General features: G+C 45.1%; 1 protein-coding gene across 2 annotated transcripts in view; it reads right to left on the bottom strand.

Moving 5' to 3' along the window:
- The window catches only part of ATP6V1C1 (ATPase H+ transporting V1 subunit C1), a 388,190-nt gene that overhangs the window by 157,580 nt on the left and 204,959 nt on the right, over window positions 1-25,651 (bottom strand). For both annotated transcript variants that reach the window (XM_078686908.1, XM_078686909.1), the window contains exon 7: window positions 15,591-15,689. In XM_078686908.1, the coding sequence (XP_078543034.1) occupies window positions 15,591-15,689 (99 nt within the window). The remainder of the gene's footprint in view (window positions 1-15,590; window positions 15,690-25,651) is intronic.

The raw sequence follows: 25,651 nt of genomic DNA on the forward strand, positions 1-25,651 counted from the left end.
GTTGAGGAGATGCAGGATGTCTGGAAGGGTGACCATGCGAAAGGATTGTTTTCGTAGGAATTTGTTTAATTTTCAAAGTTCCAAAATGGGTCACCATTCCCCCGATTTCTGCATTTATGAGGAAAAAATGAGAGTCGAAACCCATTCCCTTTTGGGAGTGGGGAACTTTGCTCAACATGGTGAGGGATTTCTTCTGGAGTAAGTGAAGACATGGAAGGAGCACTCCCTTTGGTGAAGTGGTTGGGGGCCTCTTGATAAACTTAAGTTTATGACCATTTGTCACAAGGTCTAAAGCCCATCTGTCTGATGTTATTTGCCACCACTGGAGGGAGAAATTGGACATTTTTGCACCCACAGCTTGCATAGGTTTTGGTGTAACAAGCACTTGAGAGGGGTCACTGTTTTCAATTAGTTTCTTTACCCTGGTGGTTCTGTTTCCGCCTCTGTCCTTGTTTGTCATAGGCGGCTGCAGGTGGTGGTCAATGGGGCTGCAGGTGGTGGTCGATGCGGCTGCAGGTGGCGGTCGATGCGGCTGCCACCGGTAGGATGGCCTATACTGTTGTTGGTAGGGTTGGTATTGCTGAAAGAATTGATAACCCTGTGCGAAGCAAAACCTCTCCCTCGTGCTCCTCAAAAGGGCACTTTATGAAACTGCAGGGTTCCCACTGATTTTGCAGTGTCTGTATTTGCATTGATGGCCTGTAAAGCATCGCCCACATGTTTTCCAAAGAGAGCTTTGCCATCAAAGGACATATCCAGGATTTTTGACTCAACTTCAAGCTAGAAAGATGATGCTTTTCGACAACCTTGTCACCTTAAAACAGCAGCTCCTGCTAGCTGCCGAAAGCCAGTTGAGGCTATATCCATTGTTCAATCAATTATCTCAGAGAATGTTTTACCCCTTCTTGCAGAATTCGTTTTGCCTCCTATCTTCTATCCTCTAGGACTAAGTCTATGAGTGCACCAATGTCGGGCCACATCTACCAATTATATCGACCCAAGATGGCCAGGGTATTGGCAGCACAAACTGTAATGGAGAGGATGTAGCCAAACGGCTAGGGAAGTCGATCTCAAATCTGGAGAACTGGGTTTGAGTCACGGCACTGATGCTCAACATCCTGTTATTCTGGGCAAATCACGTAATCTCCCAAGCCTAACAAAAAAATTAACGTGTCCTTGTGTAACGGAACTGGTGCTCATGTAAAGTGCTCTGATACCAGATACCTTCGGGTCAAGTTTGCGCTATATAAAACTATGAAAGAAAATAGATTAAAATCTTTTGCCAACATTATCCATGCACCTATCCATTCTATTGGTGGAGCCGAGAAAGGAATGGAGGGATTTTTGGAATGGCACTGAGCCGCTTGAGAGATGACTAAATCTGGCTTTTGGTGTCCCATTAAACAGGCAGGCCTTGTACTTTTTATCTGCTTATGTCAGGATGGCTGCAACCGTCGCTGGGTTCTTCATAATCCTGGAGCCCTCTTCACAGATATAATCCACTATTGGGATGGCTTGCACTGACATCTTTGCAGGCTCCCTAAAGTCATAAAGAAAATAGACTGTTTAACTGACATTGGCAGCTGGAACCTTTTGCACCCCTCTTCATGAGGTTGTGGAAACCTCCCATGTCATCCGGAGGAGAGTCTACTGGTTGAGGAGTAAGTGGGTATTGAGTAGGAATCAAATAGGGATCATCCCTAGGAGGTTCTTCAATGCTGGATGCCAGTCGCCCTGGGTGTCAAGGGTGGTGGAATAAGCCTGAGCGTTCTTGGGGAGGGAGCTGGGGCATTAGGCTGTGTCAGGGATTTTGGCATTGTAGCCTTAGGAAACCTGTTATAGTAGTCCTGCAGTATCCCTTGGAGGTCTTGGAAAATTGTCAAAGGAACCTATATAATACTTTCTTGCAAAGGAGAATGGCCATATTGTTGGAAAGCTTTCCCACAATGTTTTGGTCGTTCCACATATCTTGTGTGCTGGGGGTCGTAGTACTCCTTGTAATACTGTTCATCTTCCTCTACTGTGGGCAGGCCCAAATGGGCCCTCATTGTCAGATTCTTCTATGTCCAAAAGATGACTAGGAGAGAGAGGAGACACCTTTCTTGGGGAAGTGTGTTCAGGCAAAATTAATGATTTAGCTATTTTTGCTGTCATCTACGGCATAGTCGTTGAAACCGTGAATGCAGCTTCCATCCGCAAAGGCTGTTTGGTATTCTTCAGCATTGACAAAGTTATTCTAGTTGACCGAGCCTTCGTGGACGATACTTTCATCGACGGGATCAAAGCAGACAATGACATGGAGGCCGTTGTCATTGTAGCCAGCGTCAACGTTACTGTAGTAATAGTCGTCGTCAATGGTGTTTTTAAATGCCTGCTGGTTGCCAGGAATTTTAAAGTGGTTTAAGGCTTTGTCAACGCCGGCTCTGAGGAGGACTCTGGAGTATGAACTCCAAATTGCAACGATGGAGTGGTGCGCTCAGACCTGGCAGTTTCCGAGGAGATATTTTCTCTTTTCTCTTTTTTTTTTTTTAACTGTCCTTAACAGACTCGTGGTGAGTCTTCTTTAAAACCTCCTATGAAGTCACACAACGTTTTCCTCTTCTGTGACTTTTTTTGAGAGGTGTAAGTGCTGCCACGGTCTTCTTCCTCAGAACAAGGCGATCTTTTAGATTTAGCTTTTTGAAGCCACAGAAGAAGCCTCCCTATTCTTTAAGGTTTTAGTGTAAAAGGTACGGCAGATCTTGCATTCTGTTACCTTATTTGGAGGGTAGAGGCAGAGAATACAGCCCTTTTTTTTGGGGGGGGGGGGGAGGGGGGTGCGGGGGAGGGAGGAAGGGGTTTATCAAAATGAAGTCTTTTCTTCCTACATGTACCACAAGGCCTGAAAAGCCCTTTCTTGGAAGGGTCACACGTGGTAGTAGGCAGTGGATATGTTTTTAAACACTGGTCAGAAGAAAACGGAGCAGAGCTCAGGGAGACCTTCACAAGACATGCAGTAGAAAATCTGAGGGACTCAACTTCTGTCTGGGAGTGTTCTAGAGGTTGCTGTCGCCTTATTGACTGGAGTTTAGTTCCTTCTAAATTAAATGGATAGGCTATTTAAGTGATTATTCATTGCCTTACAGCCTATTGTAATGTAATGTACTGCTTTATTATGGTACCATGGGACTCCCACTTAGACGACAGAAAAGGATTTAAGCATGTGAATCAATTAAAGATCCAATACTGGAGAAATCTGCAAAAACATTTTGACTACCTTGTAAGGCTGCAGACTAACAGCCATTGGAAATTCCCAAAACCTTTGGTGGTATTGTATAAAAACCTGCAGCACATTTGGACATAATTATGGAAAAGTTTTGTGAATACCTTTTTCCAGGTAAAAATTTACATTTGCATATATTGAGTAAGAGCAAACTCACTTGCTAACTTTTTTCTGTCATTGTGAAGGATTACGTTACTTACCCTTTAATCATCTGTTCTTGGCATTTAGAGCTGTATATTCACATGCTTTGCACATTCCTGCCATCTAGTGCTGGGTCCAGATGTTTTGCAAGTTGTTTTTCTTCGAAGAAGTGTTTCCCGGTCACAATATAATGAAACTCCTCCTTTCGGTGATAAGGCGCATGGGCATCGACTCCATTGTTGGACTGTTTTCCCGCAAGAGGTTGAAAATGGAGTAGGCAAGTGTAGTATAGAGATGTCCATGAGTATGTAATGTGAATAATAAGAACTGCAACACCATAGGTGAGGAGGGAGGGCGCAAGTCACTCTACAGCTCTACATGCCAAGAATAGTTGCTTACAGGGTAAGTAACAATCCATTCGAGGCATGTGTGCTGTAGATACACATGCTTTGTATAGACTGTATAGCAGTGCTAACACATACACACAATAATGTTTGGTAAATGTGTGTGGTGTAGACCATGTAGCTGCCTTACATATGTCAGCTGTGGGAATGTTGCCTAAAAAGGCCATAAATGCTCCTAGTTTGCAAGTAGAATGTGCTCTAGGAGGTATAGTTAAAGTTCTTTTAGCTTTAACATAGCAAGTCTGAATACTTTTAACAATCCATCTACAAATAGTGGATTTAGAGATAGGATTTCCTTTATTAGGGGGAGCAAAGGCAATAAAAAGTTGTTTTGCAAAAAGGTTTTGTTCTATCAAGATAATATAATGGTGCTCTGTTGACATCAAATGTGTGTAGAGCTCTTTCTGCTACTGAATCAGGTTAAGGGAAGAACACAGGTAACTCAACTGATTGGTTAATATGAAAAGCAGGGACCACTTTTGGAAGGAATTTTGGGTTTGTACAAAGAACTATTCTATCTTTATGAAGTTGAAAGAAGGGTTCTTCTAAGGTTAATGCCTGCAGCTCACCAACATGCCTTAATGAAGTCATAGTAATTAGAAAGGCAACTTTCCATGAAATAAATTGTGTAAACGTTCAAAAGGTGGACCCATAAGCCTTGTGAGAACAATGTTAAGGTTCCAGAGAGGTGGTATTCTCTTAAGGCCTTCCATAAAGGCTCTAATAAGTGGAACTTTGAATAGGATAAATGCTGTCTGTTTTGAAGATATGCAGCTACTGCTGCAAGGTGTAATCGAATAGATGTGTAGGCAAGGCCTGCACGTTGTAGATGCAAAAGAGAACAAATAACATTTGGTATAGATGCGTCTGGCAGATCAATTGTACAAACCTTTTCCACTTTGCTGCATAACATGCTCTAGTGATGGAGTTTCTTGCTTCCTTAAGAATTATCATGCATGTAGATTTAAATATCCAAACTCTATGACTTCATGAGCCAAATCGCTAGGTTGAGTACCTTTGGGTTTGTATGTCTGATTTCTCCATGGGTCTATATGAGTACATTTGGAGTTATGTGAAGCTTCTGATGTGGAACTATTGAGAGTTCTAATAGTGTGGTGAACCATGATTGACAAGCCCATGAGGGAGCCACCAGAATCAGTGTGAGAGATGTCTGCAGGGAGAGGAGGAAAAGCATAAGTAAATATCCCTGACCAGTTGATTCACAGGGCATTGACTTTGGATAGAGGTTGTGGGAACTTGTAGGTGAAATATAGGCATTTTGAGTTCTCTGCTGTGACAAAGAGGTCTATTTGTGGGAATCCCCGCTTTTGGATGTACTGAAGGAGAACATGTGGGTAAAGTTCCCATTTGTGTACTTGTTGCCTCATTCTGCTGAGGAGATTGGCAAAGATGTGATCTGTGCCTAGGATTTTGTAATGAATTACCCAACGCCAAATGGTCTGAGAGAGGCGTGACAGCTGTAAAGAGTGTGTCCCCCTGTTTTTGTACATAGTTCATTGTTGTCATATTGTCTGTCCGGACTAGGAAATCCTTCCCTATCAGATAAGGTAGAAATGCTTTTAATGCTAGCTGAAATGCTTGCAGTTCTAAGTAGTTGATGTGATGGTTCTGTTGGGTGGTATCCCAAAGACCTTGAACTGTTAAATGCTGTAAATGTACTCTCCACCCTGTGAGAGATGTGTCTGCTGTCAGCACGACTTGTGGAATAGGGTTGATAAAGGGCTGCCCTTTTGACAAATGTTGTGTGTTCCACAACTGCAGAGAGCGATGAATGCAGCTGTCTACCAACACTAGATCTGTTGGCGGACCCTGTGATTGATTCCACTGACGTGCTAAGCATTCTTGTAGAGGACGCATGTTTAGTCTTGTATGAGGCACTATGGCAATGCACGACGCCATCATCCCCAGTGCTGCATGAACGTTCCGACTGGTAGATACTGGTTGTTTTGAAACTGGAGTAACAAAGTATGAACATTTTGAATCCTGGCTGTATTGGGGTATGCTAGAGCCATTGAGTGTTTAGAATGGGTGTATTTGAGTGGGTTGAAGATGGGATTGTTGTGCATTGACTGTAAATCCTAACTGATGTAGTAGGTTTATGGTGATTTGTGTGTGTTGCACACATTGGGATGTGTGTTGGCTTTTATGAGCCAATCGTCTAGGTATGGGAAGCCATGGATTTGTTGTCTTTGTTGATGTGCTGCCAACACTTCAAGGAGTTTGGTGAACACTCTGGGTGCAGTTGTTACTCCGAATGAAAGTACTTTGAACTGATAATTATTTTTTCCATCACAAATCTGAGGTATCCTTTAGGTCTAATTTTAATCACCGCCCAAGCTGGAAGGCTCGACTTGCTGTTTCGGTGCCGATCGGAAGGCGGGGCATTGGAATCAGAGTCTTGGTGCCTACCATGGCCTGTTGGTAGTGGTGGCCTAATAGCCTTTTGTTTAGTTGGAGTGGGTTTGGTGGGTAAAGGGGCTTTGTTACTCACTGCACCCTGTCCAGGTGGAACGTCATGGGACTCTAGTTCGACCTCTAACTCGGAATCGGAGGCCTGGACGGAGAAGGCTTCTTCCTCTTTCGCCGCCGATGCTTCCATCGCTTCTTGCTCGATATCTCCTCCTAAGATATCAGGGGTGTCCACGATATTCTGCTGCTGCATGTCTCTTTGTCGAGCCCGACTGTCCCACAGAGTCTTTTTGGATTGGAACGACCAATAAGCGTCACAGTCTTCCTCTTTATGTTCCGGGGAGAGACAGAGGTTACAAACCTTATGAAGGTCAGTGCGTGGGAATTTGGAATGGCACAGAGGATAAAATTGAATTGGCGTCCGTTCCATCAGCGGAAGACTCGATGATGGATCGTGGAGTGGAAGTAGATAGAAGAAAACGAGCTAGGCCCAAAGGCTGTGGTTGGAGTTTTCGATGAAATACTGAAAGTTTTCCGAAATTTTTGACACGCAGAAGGTGGAAACGCGATCGAAAACAATACCGACGAGGGTAAGTGAATTGCGAATCGAAGGGATCCTGATTGACATTTTCAAATCTGAGCAATGCAATACATGTCCAAACTCGATAGCAGAAAGAAAACAATCTAACAATGGAGTTGACGCTCATGTGCTTTATCGCCAAAAGAATGAGTCACCTTACCTCATGACTAGAAAGCACTTCTTCAAAGAAAAACAACTTGAAAATATCCGGACCCAACACTAGATGGCAGGAGTATGCAAAGCATGTGCATCTCCAGCACACATGCCTCGAACATTATTTATCTTCTGTCACCCTTTTTGGAGGAGCAGGGAGTGTTCCCTTCTCTTTCCCATTATGGCAATAGGTCTACTGCTGTCCTGAAGTAAAAATTTATTTACTCCTGTCCTCCGTCTACAAACATTTCGATGTTGGAAAAGGGTCAGAAAATGGTTTGTGAATGTCCACAAACGTGCAAGTTTGTGAGAGTTCACAAACGTCTAGGGCATTCCCACACTGAAAAACACATCCCCTACAAATAGAAGATCTATTGAAGGAAAACATTTACATACCTCTAACCAACTGTGTGCAGTTTAGCCTTATTTATAGAATTCCATCTTTAAATACAAGCATACCCTCCTATTCTGAAGAGGAAAAATATAATAAGCCAAAGTGGAGTCTGTGTGGTCTGTAAGCTGATGCATTGTGCGTTTCAGAAAAATGGTCATGAATCATTCTTGAAACCAAACAGTGAATCTTGAAGAAAAGAACTTGTACTATTGTCAACCCAACTGCAGATGGCAGACTAGTGCAAACCATGTGATCTACAACATGTGCCACAAGCATAAATTGCAAGTGCAAATTAACCTTTGTAAATTATAGAAGTCAATATACAACTTTAAAAAACGATTTTTTACACAAGTAATTTAAACTTACAGGTGCAAACATATTTGTGAATTGGGTACACAGTTTATATGCATTTTATTTGGGGAAATGGGGGACAGGCTTTAAAACACTGATTTTCAAACAGTATTATAATAACAATTAGATAAACACTGAAAACAGGAAATCCGAGTTGTAAAAACCAAAAATTACGACTCTCATATCAGGTGCTTTATATCCATTTCTCTGTTAGGGTAACATAATGGAAGTCTTGCTTGGCCTATTGCCTAACACAGAAACATTATGGGTGGATCCTGTTTATGCAATTTCTTTTCTTCTATAGATTGCACACAATGTAGGTATTTAGAGTTTACCCATCTGTCTTGATCACGCAGGACATTACCATGCAGGTAAGTACCACACAGGCTCTTTTTAGTACTTTACCACTCAAGTAAGACTTTTTTTTTTAAATATCACACGTTATGTCATTAACAAAAAATAAAGGGGTATTTAAGGGTTATGGGGTGGGTAAAGGTTAAGAGTGGGTGGTAGAGGGAGCTAAGAGGTTTTAGGGTCCAGGGGAGGTAGAGGTAAAAGGAGGTAAGGGATTTTTAAGGTTCAGGAAGTAAAGGGAGGCAAAGGTTAGATGTTATGGGGCAGGTAGAGTAAAGGGAGGTAAGGGATTTAAAAAAAAGCATTTGGGGTATGGGGGTTCCCCCCCAAAACAAGAAAAATAAAAGGCTTTATCCCCCACAAAACAATATACACACACACACGCACTTGAGAATATAAGTTAATGAGTCAATACTACTACATTGAGTAGTAAAGGCATGTCCTGTAAACTGTAAAGCACTGAGTCGCATTATATCTTGTTGTAAACGTCAGCACGTATTGCCCGCAGGATAATGGCATGCGTCGTGAAGCACTGTGTGAAAACTTCTGATATTCTACAATGGTTTCTGGCAAAATTAACCACCTCCATTCGACATGGAACTATAATATCGGTTCTTTTAATGCGGACACACACGAATTAGAATTTCTCAAATCAATGAGAATAAGCCAAAACCATGAAAATGAACGAAACTTGCACCTGTCTGGAATGTTAATGAGAAAAGAAACAAGCATTTGCAATGCAATAGGTCTCGCATTAGGAAATTTTGAGCTATTGGTATTGTAAATGACAAATTTTGTATTGATATGTAGGTTTTGAAAATAGCTAAATTAATAGCTTTGTCAATAGCTGTAACTTTTGCAAATGTGACACCTATAGCATTTGTAATGCAATATGTGTTGTATTTACGTGACTTGGATGTATTGATATTACAAATAACAATGGCTTTTAAAAAAAATATAATTAATACCTAAATAAAAGTTATTGTAATTTATGAGGGCGAGCGATAGAGTGAGGGCGAGCGATAGAGTGAGGGCGAGCGATAGAGTGAGGGCGAGCGATAGAGTGAGGGCGAGCGATAGAGTGAGGGCGAGCGATAGAGTGAGGGCGAGCGATAGAGTGAGGGCGAGCGATAGAGTGAGGGCGAGCGATAGAGTGAGGGCGAGCGATAGAGTGAGGGCGAGCGATAGAGTGAGGGCGAGCGATAGAGTGAGGGCGAGCGATAGAGTGAGGGCGAGCGATAGAGTGAGGGCGGGCGATAGAGTGAGGGCGGGCGATAGAGTGAGGGCGGGCGATAGAGTGAGGGCGGGCGATAGAGTGAGGGCGGGCGATAGAGTGAGGGCGGGCGATAGAGTGAGGGCGGGCGATAGAGTGAGGGCGGGCGATAGAGTGAGGGCGGGCGATAGAGTGAGGGCGATAGAGTGAGGGCGATAGAGTGAGGGCGATAGAGTGAGGGCGATAGAGTGAGGGCGATAGAGTGAGGGCGATAGAGTGAGGGCGATAGAGTGAGGGCGATAGAGTGAGGGCGATAGAGTGAGGGCGATAGAGTGAGGGCGATAGAGTGAGGGCGATAGAGTGAGGGCGATAGAGTGAGGGCGATAGAGTGAGGGCGATAGAGTGAGGGCGATAGAGTGAGGGCGATAGAGTGAGGGCGATAGAGTGAGGGCGATAGATAGAGTGAGGGCGATAGATAGAGTGAGGGCGATAGATAGAGTGAGGGCGATAGATAGAGTGAGGGCGATAGATAGAGTGAGGGCGATAGATAGAGTGAGGGCGATAGATAGAGTGAGGGCGATAGATAGAGTGAGGGCGATAGATAGAGTGAGGGCGATAGATAGAGTGAGGGCGATAGATAGAGTGAGGGCGATAGATAGAGTGAGGGCGAGAGAGGGGTGTAGAGAGGGATGGGTCTAGAGAGAGGGGTGTAGAGAGAGAGAGGGATGGGTCTAGAGAGAGGGATGGGTCTAGAGAGAGGGATGGGTCTAGAGAGAGGGGTGTAGAGAGAGAGAGGGGTGTAGAGAGAGGGGTGTCAAGAGAGAGGGGTGTAGAGAGAGAATTTTGTAGAGAGAGGGGTGTAGAGAGAGGGGTGTAGAGAGAGGTGTAGAGGGGGGTGGAGAGAGAGGGGTGTAGAGAGAGAGGGGTGCATAGAGAGAGGGGTGCATAGAGAGAGGGGTGTAGAGAGAGGGGTGTAGAGAGAGGTGTAGAGGGGGGTGGAGAGAGAGAGGTGTAGAGAGAGGGGTGTAGAGAGAGGGGTGTAGAGAGAGGGGTGTAGAGAGAGGGGTGTAGAGAGAGGGGTGTAGAGAGAGGGGTGTAGAGAGAGGGGTGTAGAGAGAGGGGTGTAGAGAGAGGGGTGTAGAGAGAGGGGTGTAGAGAGAGGGGTGTAGAGAGAGGGGTGTAGAGAGAGGGGTGTAGAGAGAGAGGGGTGCATAGAGAGAGGGGTGCATAGAGAGAGGGGTGTAGAGAGAGAGGGGTGTAGAGAGAGGGGTGTAGAGAGAGGGGTGTAGAGAGAGGGGTGTAGAGAGAGAGGGGTGCAGAGAGAGAGGGGTGTAGAGAGAGGGGTGTAGAGAGATAGGGGTGTAGAGAGGGGTGTAGAGGGAGGGGTGTAGAGAGAGAAGGGTGTAGAGAGAGATGGGTGTAGAGAGAGATGGGTGTAGAGAGAGATGGGTGTAGAGAGAGAGGGGTTTAGAGAGAGAGGGGTGTAGAGAGAGTTAAGGAGGTCCTAGATAGAGGGGTGTAGAGAGAGATGGGTGTATTTGTGTGTGTGTGGGGGGTTGTGTGAGTTTGTGTGTGTGTGGGTGTGGTGAGGGGTGGTTGTGTGAGGGGTTGTGTGTGTGAGGGGTTGTGTGTGTGAGGGGTTGTGTGTGTGAGGGGTTGTGTGTGTGAGGGGTTGTGTGTGTGTGGGGTTGTGTGTGTGTGGGGTTGTGTGTGTGTGGGGTTGTGTGTGTGGGGGGGGCTGTGTGGGGGTGTGTGTTTGTGGGGGGTGGTGGGGGTGTGTGGGGTTGTGTGTGTGGGGGGTTGTGTGTGTGGGGGGGTTGTGTGTGTGGGGGGGTTGTGTGTTGGGGGTTGTGTGTTGGGGGTTGTGTGTTGGGGGTTGTGTGTTGGGGGTTGTGTGTTGGGGGTTGTGTGTTGGGGGTTGTGTGTTGGGGGTTGTGTGTTGGGGGTTGTGTGTTGGGGGTTTGGGGGTTGTGTGTTGGGGGTTTGGGGGTTGTGTGTTGGGGGTGTGGGGTTGTGTGTGTGGGGTTGTGTGTGTGTGGGGTTGTGTGTGTGTGGGGTTGTGTGTATGGGGGTTGTGTGTGTGTGGGGGGTTGTGTGTGTGTGTGGGGTTGTGTGTGTGTGTGGGGTTGTGTGTGTGTGTGGGGTTGTGTGTGGGGGGTTGTGTGGGGGTGTGTGTCTGTGTGGGGGGGTTGTGTGTGTTTGGGGTTGTGTGTGGGGGGGGTTGTGTGTGGGTTTGTGTACGTAGGAGGTTGAATTATCATTTAACTTGCAACCGAGCAGCTTCTGTTCACAAGCTTGAAAGTAGCAGTTACATAAATCGGGAGCTGCAGCATGCCCATGGCTCGCCAGTGCATGTTGCAAATGAAAACACAGGGTGGTAAATTAGACATGAGGGCAGCCTCGAAGCCAAATGGTGTGCGATGTGAAGGAGGGATATGGGAACATCAAGGAAATCCTTGTGAGGGAGGGGGAGAGTGGTGGGTGCAGATGGGGATTAAAGAAGTAGTGTTTGAGCAGAGATTGGGCTATAAAACAAGAATTGTGTCTGGATGGGCGAGAGATAGACTAAAGAGAGAGGGGGCTTGGAGAGAATCCTATTAGCCTAGCTTAATTAGCAGTATTTGACAAATCCGCCATTAGTGTCAATATGTATGCCAAATAAACATGAGAAGGATCCCGGCTGCTGTCTGTCTTTTCAACTTTTTTTTATCTCGGCCCAAGCTGCTCCAGGTATTGCAGTACCTCTTGAAATGGTGCACTTCTCATCCGTGGAAAGCAATGTTGTTTTAAGAAAGATGAAATAAAGTAGCGCTTTACTGGCAACCTCTGTAAAGTGGCGCTAATGTGTGTGGTTGTGAGTCACCAAAATAGGAGAGGAATACCTGGAAGAAAGAGAGAGGGTGGGGGGGGCAGCTGCTAGTGGAAGTGAACATTGTTGTTTAAACAAACACGATAAAACGAAAGTAGTGCTCCACAGGAAAAACCTGTCAAGCGGCACTAATGAATGTGGTTGTGAATACAATTAATATGGCAGCTTTTGGTATTTTCAACCCCTTTTTGTGTCTGTTCCGAGGCTGCACCACTTATAATATAGTACCTCTGGGAATGGTGCAGTTTATTTCCTGATCTTGAACCAATCTGCGTACTTTGCGACCACGGAGGAGGACAGAGACAGGAGAGGGAATAAGAGTATCAAGGAGCGGGGGGAGGGAAGGGTGCGCTGATAGCGACAGAGCAGGGGAAGCTAAAGTGTTTGTTTTCAGTAAGTGAGAAGGGGACTTAATGAGAGGGAATAAGAGGAAAGATCAGAGAGGGGTGAGGGGCAGCTGTGGCCGCCATGCTATATATAAAGGTAAAGGTAAAGATAAAGTGCGTGTCAGGGAGATGCACAGTAGGATTAGCAGCAACGGCGGACTGCGCTGTTTGCTAAATAAGTTGAGTTTGATGACAAATAGCGAAATGGTGCTTGGAACGCAACTTGTTACCCCTCTCATAATGACCCGGGACGCATTTGCAGCGGACACAGGCAGGAAACTGCTGGCCTCCCAATTAAGGGCATTCCACTCGTTATCAGTGGCAGTGTGAACAAAGCAAAGTGCGGCCACCATATTTAAAGAACACAGCTCAGGGTGTCCGGCGCAACAATTACAAACAAGCAGACATCAATGAAAAGGGACACAGTGGACAGTGAGCACTGAGGCTTTGACATAACGCATCCAGCTTTATAAGAAGATTAAAAAGCCAATGAAAAATAGTGCAAAGGAATATCTGCAAACTACAGAGTTACAGGGTAGGTACAAAATGCTATACGTAGGGGGACACAATCCTTCCAGAATGTGGTTGGGATATATGCCAGGCTTGCTTCTACCTGAGCTCACTCCACATAAGTCGAAATATGACAATATAACTTTCTTGGAAGAAGACGTAAAACACGTCAGCAACATATAAAAAAAAAATGCTATTCAGAGAAGGGATAGAAAGGGGAAGAAATCCAGAAATGTTAATTTGGGAGATCATATAAGTAAGTTGGGGTCCGGGATGAGTAAAGGAGAGATGGAGAAGGGGAGGGAAACGCCTGTAAAAAGGGATTAGGGAGAAAGAGAACAAAAGACTATTGCTACCGAGATTCATAACCAGTGATGGCCACACTTAACAACAAGTAGGGAGGAGCATGGAAAGAGAGAAGGAGAGAGAGGCGCGATAGACATGAGGGGAATGGGTGATAGAAAGAGAAAATGCGAGAGACATGGAGGGAGGGTGGGAGGGGAAGAGAAGACGGAAGAGCAACAAGCTCTCGGCATTGCGTGGCGGGGGTGGGGTGAGCAGGGGAGCGGGGCACGTCGAGTCGCAACAAAAAAAACAAGAATAGGCTAAATTGTAGGAGTACGATGGTTAGTAACTGTGTTGGTATTGTCACTGGCAGCACTGGCAGAGGCATTCAGGCTACAGTGGCACCCTCAGAACGTACTTACCTGGCACTTCCTATTTTACAAATTAAGCTAGGCTCCTGGAAAATTCGGTATCGGGCTGGTGCAGGCTACTATTAAATCTTTGCCTCTGTCTGTCTTCGTGTGGGGAAAAGCCGAACAAAACTAAACTAAAGTGCACTTACCAGTTGCTGTTAAACATAATGTGGAGTGGGATGAAAATAAAGTATTGCTTCAGCTAACAACAAACAACCTTGCGGAGTACAGACAAAACAAAGACACTGGCGGAAAGCAGCTGATCGTGATAGATAGAACTGTAGGGATGGAGGAGGAGGGAACATGCGAGGACGAGAAACATCAAAGACGCCGACAATCCTAAAACACATCAGAAACAGAAAAATAAAACATATAAAGGTCATCACAGCACTGTATTGGAAAGATGATTGGATGCTCTCTCTATACATGCTCATTGAGAAAGGGACCTTTGTGGGAACAGTTCTGCACAAGCAGAAACCGTGACCACAAACCAGATAACCAGTGCTGCATGACATAAGCAGTGCTCGTAAAGGAATTTAAAAAACGGGTAGAAAGCAACGTTAACGGGCAGACCGCGAGGTATGTAGGAGCCGGCTGCAGACAGGGCAGAGGTACACACAGTTAGGCTCTGCGGGGACAAGTATGTAAGAGAGGATGTACATGAACAATTGGACATACGGTCTGTGGAGACAGACTCCGAAGGACACGAGGTGTGCAAACTACGGGTTTGCAGGGTCCCCGGACACGTAAAGGAGGGCTCTGCACAGACACTGCAGAGACCGGCCTGGCATAGAATACTGTATGTGAATGAGCTCTGCAGGACCACGGGGCATGTAATGGAGCCTGTGATGCAGGGTGCGGGGTGTGTAAAGGGATGCTCCGCGTGCAGATGAGGCACAGAACAGAGATGTAAGGTGGAGGCGAGCGGAATGTAAAGAGGCTCCGAGGCAGAGACATCGGTTAATTGAAGAAGAGACCAGCGCGGGCCGAGAGCAGAGGCTTGGGTGCCCTGGGTGTGTAAAGGAGGCGTGGATCATATGGTGTATGTAATGGGGGGGGGTCTCTGCTGGGACGTGAGGTGTGTAAATGGAGCTCTGGTGTTCATGAGGTGGGTAAAGTGAGGCTTGGCGGAGCCTCGAAGTGTGTAAGGACTCGGCAATAGGAGACTCCGGCAGAGAGAAAGAGAAGAACGAGGGAGATAAAACTGCGCAGTCAGAGTGGCCGCATATGAAAACAAGCAGTGACCGGAAGTAGAAAAAGAAGTTCTCGCAAACGAAGATAATGAATGTCACACATTTGGAGGCGAGGGTGGGGGGCAGATAGGTGGTGGGGGCAGGGTGAAGGGTTAAGGGGTAGGGAGAGACAGCACAGGCTGGGCAGGCTGTGATGGGCTGGTGGGAGGAGAAATGCGAGTGAAAAGTGAAGTGAATATTTAGGGGAGGAGAAATGCCAGAGGCCGGCCGAGCGCACGCTGGGGGAGCCTGTGGGAGGGAGGCTGATGCCTTTCATGTGGGGACATGCGCGTGCTTGTTGTCACGTGATTCACGTGAACTGTTGAAAATCCGCTTTGGGGAGCCTTTTGAGAGCCTTGGTTTAGCGGTGGTTTAGCGGCATTAGACTCGCATATTCATTCCTGCGGAATGGAATAGGCGAGACCTAAAAAAACATCAAAATGACTGTAGGACACCTTGTTTGGTAGGGAAGCTCCTTAATTAACCAGCCATTAAAAGCACCTACAGTACATGAACTTACCACTGAAATTATAAATATAGCTTTGGTGTGTGTGTGTGTGTGTGACGAAATTCACTTTCTGCATTTTTATTATTTTGAATGAGAACTACTTACTTTGGAACGACCACCAACAATGTCACTAGATATTCAGAGTCCAGAACAAAGTCCTCTTTTTTTACAATTTCAGCTAAACTCCTGGTTAACAAACTTCCCCTGAAATGAATAACCAAAGTTAAGTTCAGAAAGCAGAAGCAAAGAAATAATGTAGAATTTATCTTTGTGAAAACAAATATTAAACAAGTTCATTCTTATTGAAAAATCGAAAATGCTCACTCGTTTTCTTGTTTACACAACATAGTGGACCTGATGACACAGTATGGTATGGCAAAGGTGTGGCTGATGAAATGAGGAGTCAAGTTCTTTTGGCAACTCCCGTGGTCTTGCTCAGAGCAAAATCCCTGTGTCTACTGAGGGATCTGGCATACTGGCCTTGTGCCTGGTAGCAATGGGTAACTGTATGCCTCAATTTCGGCAGTCGAGAGGACTGGCAAGAACTTGTATTGACTAGGATTCTTGCTCGTAAAAATGTGAATTTCGCAAAAGTCAGTTCAAATAGTTTTTAAATCTCAACAGGTAGGAAGAGGTGAAGGAAAAATCAACTGCAGTGCTTCAGGTGCTCCTTCTTCTGGAACAACAATATTTTAACTTGTCATTATAGAGAAAATTTTACTAGTCAGGATAGTCAGCAAAACAATTCTCAACCCCCCCCCCAGCCCCCCCCCCCCCAAGATATTCTACAGGTCTTGGTTAGTGTGCAGCACCACTCCAAAAGAAGTTGCTATTGTTGAGGAACTAGTGTCAATGCAGGTAGTAGAGACAGGGCTCTATGAGATACTGGAGTCAGGAAAAATCTAGAAAATTACCCATCATTCATAGCAGGAATTTTAATATGTTGGTACTAGTTCTATAGGAAAATGGGCAAGATTACTCTATGGTAGATAGTAGTGCTGGGGGTGAAAGGAGACTGGACTGTCTTATTCATCTCTGTTGAGAGTATTTTATTTCATGACTGAACCACAGACAGAGCTCCTTCATTGCTTCATCCTGCAAGATCTGTCTAGGAAGCCCTACTGGCACCTTAAGAAGGGAATCCTGTGGTTCCTAAGATTATCCTTAATAGTGGAGGTTGTAAAGATCAGGATGAGAAGACTTAAGTTAAATAACACTGTCATAATAAGACCAGTTTTGCTTGTCCCATGTTGTAAGAAGTGAATATTCAGTTTGTCAATAGGTTGTCAAAGAGGATTTTGCAAACATAAACGAGCATGTACTACTAACTGTTGAAGTCTTTGTCCAAGTCAGTTGCAGACAGGAAGTTTACCCAAGGAGTTATCAGATGTGTGTGATAGCTTCGTCAAAAGAGACTAAATTAACTGAGTGGTAACCAGAGGAGCCTTTGATGGAGATGTCAAAAGGACGAAGCAAGAGAGTGCTATGGTCTTCTCACTGGTGAGGAAAGTCTCCGTGACGAAGTAGATGACAAAGTGGATGAAGTGGATGCAGCAAATGTTTACCAATGGCAAAAGAGATGTTTTTTTAAAGACGAGGCATAATCTCAAAATAGGCAGTCGGGTCAGCTAAGTAACTTTCTTCCTTTTATAGCCAGAATGTCAATCCCTCACATGTTGCAAGAGATCTGGTCTGCTTAAAGAGAGGACACTTAAAACTACAGTTATCAGATATCTTACATACTTGTTAGGAGTAGGCCTAACTTTTTTTTATTTTTTTTAAACAGACTAAGTTTTCAAGCTGCATATAATAATGGTTCTCGGGATACATTATCAATAGTTAGGAGACACCAACAAGCAAAGAGAAGCAAGTAATTACAACTAAAGCAAATCCCTTCAATTACAGTTGTCCATTACCCCCAATTGTGGGACAGGATAAAAGCATAAATCAAAATAACGGCCCAACTACCAGTCTGCAAACCCTTACTTAATGTCTACTTAATACATTAGTTATCAATCCACAAGGATCCCTTCTTTCAGTCGGTGTGTTCCTCTTACAACTCTGGTCTGCCCATAACCAAACTGTGGAAAAGTAAATTTTTCCATGTTCTGTGTCCCTACGTGTCCTCCATCTTATGTTATGTGTGCATGATTAATATGCATATGTATCCCCCATGTTCGATTAAAGACGCAATTACAGTTGTGTCCATCTCTAGTATGCCAGTTTCCAGTTCTCGTGAAAGCTACGAGTATTAGGCCTATGTAAAGTTACGTTGCCACGTTTCTCAGTGTGCACGTTATTTCATTGAAAAGTCCCCGTTTCTAGGCCTCAAAAGGGCCCGGACACCAGATTCAGCTCCTGTCTCCTGAACCCTCGCTGAGGAGCGATACAGCCCCCACCTGTATCCTCGACCCTTCACTTACTTCCTGCCTCGCAGTGCCCGGTTCAGCCTGGCTCTGCCTACGAGTCTTCCAAGAGTATGTTATGATTCTAGTTATCAGTCCAGCCCTCCTTCTTTGCATTCCTAAGATACTGAATCGCATCAATAGTTTCCGTCATTGTCTAGCCTTTACGTCTCCATGTAAGAGAAATACTGCATTTAATGGTCATTTAATATTCTTCATCACGCACTACATGTAGAATAATGCATGCTCCAGTCTTAGAGTCTGTTAGCCTCTCCCCTCCTGACTCTTAGTTTATATCAACATCAGGTACTAGATAGGGTTTAGGTACATGTCGCCCTGACTCTCCAGACTTCAGTCTCTACTCCTAGCACAGAGTTCATAGCCCCCAGCTTCTCCTAGTAACACGTCATTGTCAGTTTGCGCGCACCATTAGGTTAGAGGTCCCGGCTCCTTAGGTAGCCCCCTCCATGTTTCCGCCCCATTTATGACATATTCTGTTACGTTTACATCACATGTCTATGTATACGCCTCTTGTTACACCCACTTTCACCCTTATCTTTCGCGACTGCTATTGACCACACCCACTGCTCCGCCTACTGTAATTCACTGGAATGCAATTGTTTTAGTATATATACTTGTGCACTGTTATTAAAGTTGTGCTAGCTAGCCATCCCAGATCTTGTCCGTGCAGGTTGTCCTGTTCCTGTCCTTTATGCTGTATTAAACCTGCAAACTCCTACTACCTCGAATCTTGACTCTTATTTATTGAGCTATCTGTTATTCATATATTTATTCAAAAATAGAGGTATTATTTATTTATTTACCACATAATGGCGCCCGAATAGGGACTTGCCCTTTCCCCACGCGCCGGTGAAGCCACGCCGGCCCCCTGACCCTCTGCAGCCGTGACGGAACCATACCGTGCACGTGCAGATATTTCTGCTTCAAGTATCCCTCAGGCCCACGGAGGAGACGGAGGTGGCGGTCCAGCATCCAGACGAGGCGGTGGAGGAACGCGGCGAGTCCCGACCAGAGCCCAAGCCGAGAGTCCAAGGTCCGAGGTATCCGGAGGCCCACCCGTAACTGAAGTCCGAAGTTCGCCCGTCCGGCGTCGAAGCAGTCCAGTCCAGTCCGAGGCCTTCCGTTCTTGCTGCCCGGTGAGTACCGTTGCTGGGGTAGTATCTAGACAGGGTCAATCTAATTGACTCTGGTCCGTGGGTTTTGGTGGTACACAGACCCAAAACGAAGTGTCCACTTCGGTGGATGCGGGTCCTGACGTGTCTCTTTATGAGACCGGTAAGTTTCGTACTGTTTTAGCAGTGCATCTAGTTTCTGTTCTAGTCAGTTCTGTTCTCGAGAAGATTCATGTATTCTGTTTTCAGTATTCCAGGTAGTATTCTGTTCGAACTGTTATTTTAAATGTTCTTCATGTATTTCAATGTCGTGGTATGAGAGTGGAGTAATTATCGTGTTCATTGTGTATTGTATTGTGTCTAGATTACAGTTCAGTCATGCCTTTATTCTCGAAATTACGTCAGTTAAAAACCAGAAAAGGTCTGCTAGAAGCAGCAGTTCCTGTCCCGCCTAGGGACAGTCCAGGTCATTTTATGTATCAGAAGCATGGCATAAGTGCCATATTATATCTAGATTTATGGGTAGAGTATACCAAACAGTTAGAGGAAAAGTATAGATGGCCCGTATCAGGCACATGGGATGCCGAGTGCATCATGCGAGTAGAAGAAGCATTATGGAAAAAGAAACCCAGACAGTCACAGAAAGATGCCATCGAGTTATGGCGCAAAGAATCTCATAAAAGAACCGAAAAAGAAATCAGAAAGTCAGAACTAAGTAGAGAATCCTTAGAACGAGCCCAAGAAAGGGAACTAATCGAGATAGGTGAACGAGTTAAAACCGAACAGTCAGACCGACAGAGGAATGCCCTTATTAAGGGTATGTACCCTCTTCTTGCCGAGGGCTTGCCAAAGGCAACCCCGAAGGCATCCAGTAATTTTCCGCCACCATTAGTTCCGACCAAGCTACGTCACAAACCGACCGCAGCTGATATATTCATCTCGTCCTATTTGGACGACACAGTTCCAGAATATGCGAATCCTGTTCCGCCAGTCCCTGTACATAATGTAAATCCTACTCCTCCAGTCACCGGAGTACCTGCCACGGTACCCCTGGTTCAGCCTACATTACAATTTCCCACTCTGCCAGCACGAAGAGTATCAGTCGACGATTCCAGTTTAGGGGCCGCAGGAGGAGGTCCTCCTGGTACCCCGCCACCACACCAACGTAGAACGTTGGCCGAGTTACATGAATGTGCGTTACAGCGTACGCCCAAATATAAGTCCGTTGCAGATATCCGACGAGCTCTTACTGAATGCCGCTATGATCCAGTTGCAGGTGATGATAGTACAGTTATATATTCCATCCGTGTAAGACGGGTGACAGGGTATTTGGATACCCTACCGGATATGAAAGGAGATCTAGACAGAATATATCGTTTCATCCGTACAGGGGATGATCCAGAAAGTATTGGCGAAGCCATGTCTCAAAGGAAAGCTGAGATCCAGCTCATGTTATTAAAGTTTCTGATTAATTGTTTAATAAGAGAACAAGATTACCCGACTAAAGATCCGGCCGAAATGAGAATCCTGACAAGGTGGAGTGATAATATAGCCGAGGGTAAGCACAGAACCATCAGTAGTATAGAGAGTATGTACAAGAAAATCCGTAAAGAAATAATAAGGTTACACGAGAAACGCAAAGAAGCACAAGTAAGCGAGAAAGAAAATGACTCTTCTACTGAAGAGGTAGAGGACGAGAATCCCGCCAGAATAGCGTATGTAGGAAAATCTAGATTTCCAGACCGCCATTTACGCCTAGAACACAAGTCAGTCTTTCATCATCCAGCACCAGAACAAGGTTCTCTAGAACAAGTATTTCAAGCTACCGATCACATTCTGAAATCACGAATTGGTTACAGTGAGTTAAGTACTATGCATGAACAAGAACTAGTCCGATCAGCAGTCCGATGGATTACTGATTCTACCACTTTTCCAGATGAAATAGTGGCACAAATGTTTCTGAAACTGCCCCCAGCCGAGCAACGACTGGTGGGTATGTATATGATCCAACACCTCATTACTCTGTATGAGGGTCAACATTCTGATCCAGGTCCGTTACACGATGTCCTGAACGAGTTACTCCAGTATAGATGGAAAGGTCTAGGTACCGATTTAATTAGTGTCATCCTAGAACAGCGCCACAAATATAGTACGTTTTTGAACCCGCATTTTGTTCATGTCTCACCCCCAGAAAGTAAACCCTTTTATATAGATAGACAGAATCCGTTACGAGAAGTACACCCAGTTAGGACAACGGATGGTGAAATGCAACGAGTGTTTGTTTACACCCCGATTACAAAGATGGAACTCTTAGAGATGAAGAAATTAATTCCCTGTCATGACAAAGATCCAGCAGGGTTCCACCGAGAATTAAAGGACATGCTCCGTATGGGAGAATATACGTATCCAGATATTATTAAAATGTTAAAAGTCCTGTTGCCCGCAGGGGTATATGAAAAACTCAAGGAAAAAGAATGGGAGGTGGGAGAGAAAAAGATCGATTGGGCAGTTCTAGAAGCTGAAGATAAGATACGAGTACCAGGTACCGGTCTAGGAGAGAAATGTAAAGAATTACCAGAACTGCTAATACAAGTTTTGCCATGGTTATTAGCCACTAAAAAGGAAGACTGGGATGCAATCTCAGCCTGTAAACAGAAACAAGATGAAGACACTAGTGATTTTTATTCTAGATTTGAGAAATGCTTTAGTATTAACAGTGGCCTCAAGACAAGTAGCGAGTCATACCCTCATCTTTTTGTTACTAAACTAGTCGAGAATTCAAGTCCACAAGTTAAGAATCGAGTTTTGAAAGTCGAAAGTACCTGGCAAGCTAATACCCCGTCCCAAATGTTACAGATGCTTCAATACCACCAGAATAGAATCAGAGAAGAGCAAGATCATGAGAGAAAACGTATGAAAGACACGAAAATGAAAGTACTAGTTGCACAATCTGTTCCTCAAGACAGTCAGAAGAGGGGTACGAATCAAGCCAGTCATCCTGCAGTTCCCGTTAAAGGGACCTGCAATTATTGTAAACAGCCAGGTCATTTTATAAACGAGTGTGCAGTTCTGAAACACAATATAGCTACCGGTAAGACTAAAGAAAGACCACGTCCGCCTAGACAAGATCAAGTTTCACAGACTTCTCAGCCACAGAATGCACAACAGACAGTTCCAGCACCGCAGCCTATTGCTGCAACACAGCATGTTACACAGCAGATGTACCAGTATGCACAGTCCGAGTATCCAGAGTATCAGCCATATTCATGAAACAGCCTAGAGAGGGAGGTAGGCTTGCCTCTCATCGAGATTCCTGTAGATCAAGAGGGTCCCTATGTTCACAGTCAAGTATTAGGGAAAGACAGAAAGTTTTTGATTGATACAGGGGCAAGTAGGACCACTATCAGTCACGCCGAAGTTCCAGGGGCTCCGCTCTCAGGCTCTAGAAATGTTTCCCTTGGATTTTCAGGAAAGCCTATTGTAAACGAGATATCTAAGCCAGTTACTCTAGAAGTAGGTCCATTGTCCCGCACTACTGATCTGTTACTTACGAAGTCATGTCCAGAAAATCTGTTAGGCATTAAGACACTGAAAGAATTAGGTGCAGTCATATGCTGCTCCCCAGAGGGAATACGCTTGTTCCTACGTGACTTCAAGGGTCACTATGTATTACGAGATTTTGATCCGAGATTGTCCAATGTTCCGCAGCATCTATGGGCGCAAGGTCCAACTGATGTAGGTTATATGCAAATCACACCCCATCGTGTGACTCTCAAACCAGGTGTAGTGTTACCACGAATCAGACAGTACAGATTGCCACCTGAGGCTGTAACAGCCTTATCCAAAATTATTGACGAGCTTATGGCTCAAGGAGTAGTTGTAGAAACTGACTCCAATGTATGTAATTCTCCGATCATTCCAGTCATGAAACGTACTGATCCAAATGCACCCCCAGTATATCGATTAGTGATTGATCTTCGAGAACTCAATAAATGTATTATTCCCCAGTACCCAGTTGTCCCAGATATCTCTTCCCTATTGACAGCCATTGATTCTGAAGCCACATTTTTTACAGTCATAGACCTCAAGAACGCGTTTTTCAGTGTCCCCATTCATCCAGACAGCCAGTTTCTTTTCGGATTTTGTTTAAATGGAAGGAGCTATATGTTCACACGCGCTCCTCAAGGTTTCACAGAAAGTCCTAGTATTTACAGTCAGGCACTTAAGAGACAACTAGACAATATTCACATGCCAACGGACACTGCCCTGCTCCAGTATGTCGATGATCTACTGATCACAGCCCGTTCTGAACGTGCTTGCGAGCGAGCATCCCTTACAGTCTTGTATTTCCTAGCAGAGATGGGGCACAAGGTGTCCCCTTCGAAGCTTCAATTCTGTGTCCAGCAAGTGATCTATTTAGGCCACTTACTGTCCAAGAGGGGTAGGCAGTTGACACCTGACCGTATCCAGCTAATAGCGAGTCTTCCTCAGCCCAAGACCCAGAAGGAGGTACGTGCTTTTATCGGCCTCACTTCTTACTGCAGACAATGGATTCCTCAGTATGCATTTCTAGCCAAGCCACTGATACAGTTAACGACACAGGAGGCAGCCGTATCGACTGTCCTCCCTTGGACATCTGAACATGCACTTAGTTTCAATGAATTAAAGAAAGCTCTATGCCAAGCTCCAGTTCTAGCTACACCGAACTACAGTAAGCCTTTTACACTTTTCGTCACTGAACGCGAAGGTACAGCATTATCTGTTCTTACACAAGATCAAGCAGGACAATACAAGCCCTGTGCTTATTTTTCGAGCACACTAGATCCTGTAGCCCAGGCTCTGCCTGCGTGCCTCAAGTCAGTTGCAGCCACAGCACTAGCTATCAGACAAAGTGATTCCATAGTATTAGGACACTCCTTGACAGTACAAGTTCCACACTCCGTGGAAGTTCTTTTAAACCGAACACAGACTCAGCACTTGACAATTGCACGTTTAACAGGTTATGAACTGACACTGTTCCAGCCACACATAGAAATCAGACGCTGCAACGTTCTAAATCCTGCTACACTGTTACCGTCAGTTATTTCAAATCCTGCCACACACGACTGTGTGGAAGTAGTTAATATTATGACAAAGCCAAGACAAGATCTGACAGATATTCCATTACCAGATCCCGACCTGACACTTTATGTGGATGGTTCATGTATGAGAACAAGTACAGGAGAACTAGTAGCCGCGTATGCAGTGACTACTGACACTGAAGTTATAGAAACACACCGTATTGACACCCTGTCTGCTCAAGCAGCAGAGCTAGTTGCTCTGACACAAGCCTGCATACACGCCAAGAACCTAAAAGTTAATGTTTACACAGATTCACGCTACGCATTTGGAGTCGTACACGACTTTGGAGTACTCTGGCAGGAGAGAGGTTTCATGACTTCTCATGGAACCAAGATTCAGCATGGTCTCCTTATTCAAGCTCTGTTAGATGCCATACACTTACCGACATCTATTGCTATCATGAAGTGCAAAGCACATACGAAAGTTACTGACACTATTTCTCAAGGTAATGATCTAGCAGATCGCACAGCCAAGCTTACAGCACAGACTCCAGACATGTCAGTTAATCCGACACAGACACATACTCCAGATCCGACTACATGTATGACAGTTAAGGACCCCACTCAAGATGTCATAGATATCCAGTTACATGCTACTCCCGATGAAATCAAGAAATGGTCCGAACAAGGAGGGGTCCAGACAGATCAGGGATGGGTAACGAAGGGTAAAGCCACATGGTTTCTCCCCGACTCTATGGTTCAAGTCATTATCAATACCGCACATAGTCCAGCACATTTAGGAGAAAAAGCTATGTTAGATAGTATCCAGAACATTTGGTTTAACAAGTATTTACGAGCTGCAGCCAAGCAGAAAGTCCGTACCTGTATGATATGTTGCCAGTTTAATCCAGGTAAAAGTGTCCCGGTGGAACAAGGTGGATTCCAGCCCCCTGACCACCCTTTTGAAGTCCTCCAAATGGATTATATTCAGATGGAGCGATGTCGAGGTTTCAAGTATGTCCTTGTAGTTGTATGCGCTTTGTCCAGATGGACAGAAGCATATCCAGTTCCAGATTACACAGCCGCGACCACTGCCAAGCAGTTGGTTCGTGAATTCTTCCCCCGCTACGGACTCCCTAGAGTCGTATATTCTGACAACGGCCAGCCATTCTCATCTGAACTCATGAAACATGTTTCCCTTCTGTTAGGGTACCAGTGGAAGTTCCATTGTGTACGCCATCCTGAAGCAGCCGGTCTAGTAGAGAGACATAACCAGAACCTGAAAATTCGAATTGCAAAAGTATGTAAAGAGAAAGGTGTGGACTGGCTAGTAGCTCTGCCAGTTGCTCTGTTTTATATGCGCATGGTCGCACATTCCAGATCAGGTCTGTCCCCGTACGAGGTCGTATTCGGCCGCCCCCCTAACATGTGGGGTACACCTAGACCCCGAAGTATTACCGATGTTTCAAGTAATATGCTGACAGATTACCTAGCTTCCTTGATGTCTGCCCTACACTCTTGTCGTTCACAGGTTGCCGCCGCATTTCCAGACAATACCGAGGTGGCAC

Source organism: Lissotriton helveticus, chromosome 4_1, assembly GCF_964261635.1.
Source record: "Lissotriton helveticus chromosome 4_1, aLisHel1.1, whole genome shotgun sequence".
NCBI classification, from domain to species: domain Eukaryota; kingdom Metazoa; phylum Chordata; class Amphibia; order Caudata; family Salamandridae; genus Lissotriton; species Lissotriton helveticus.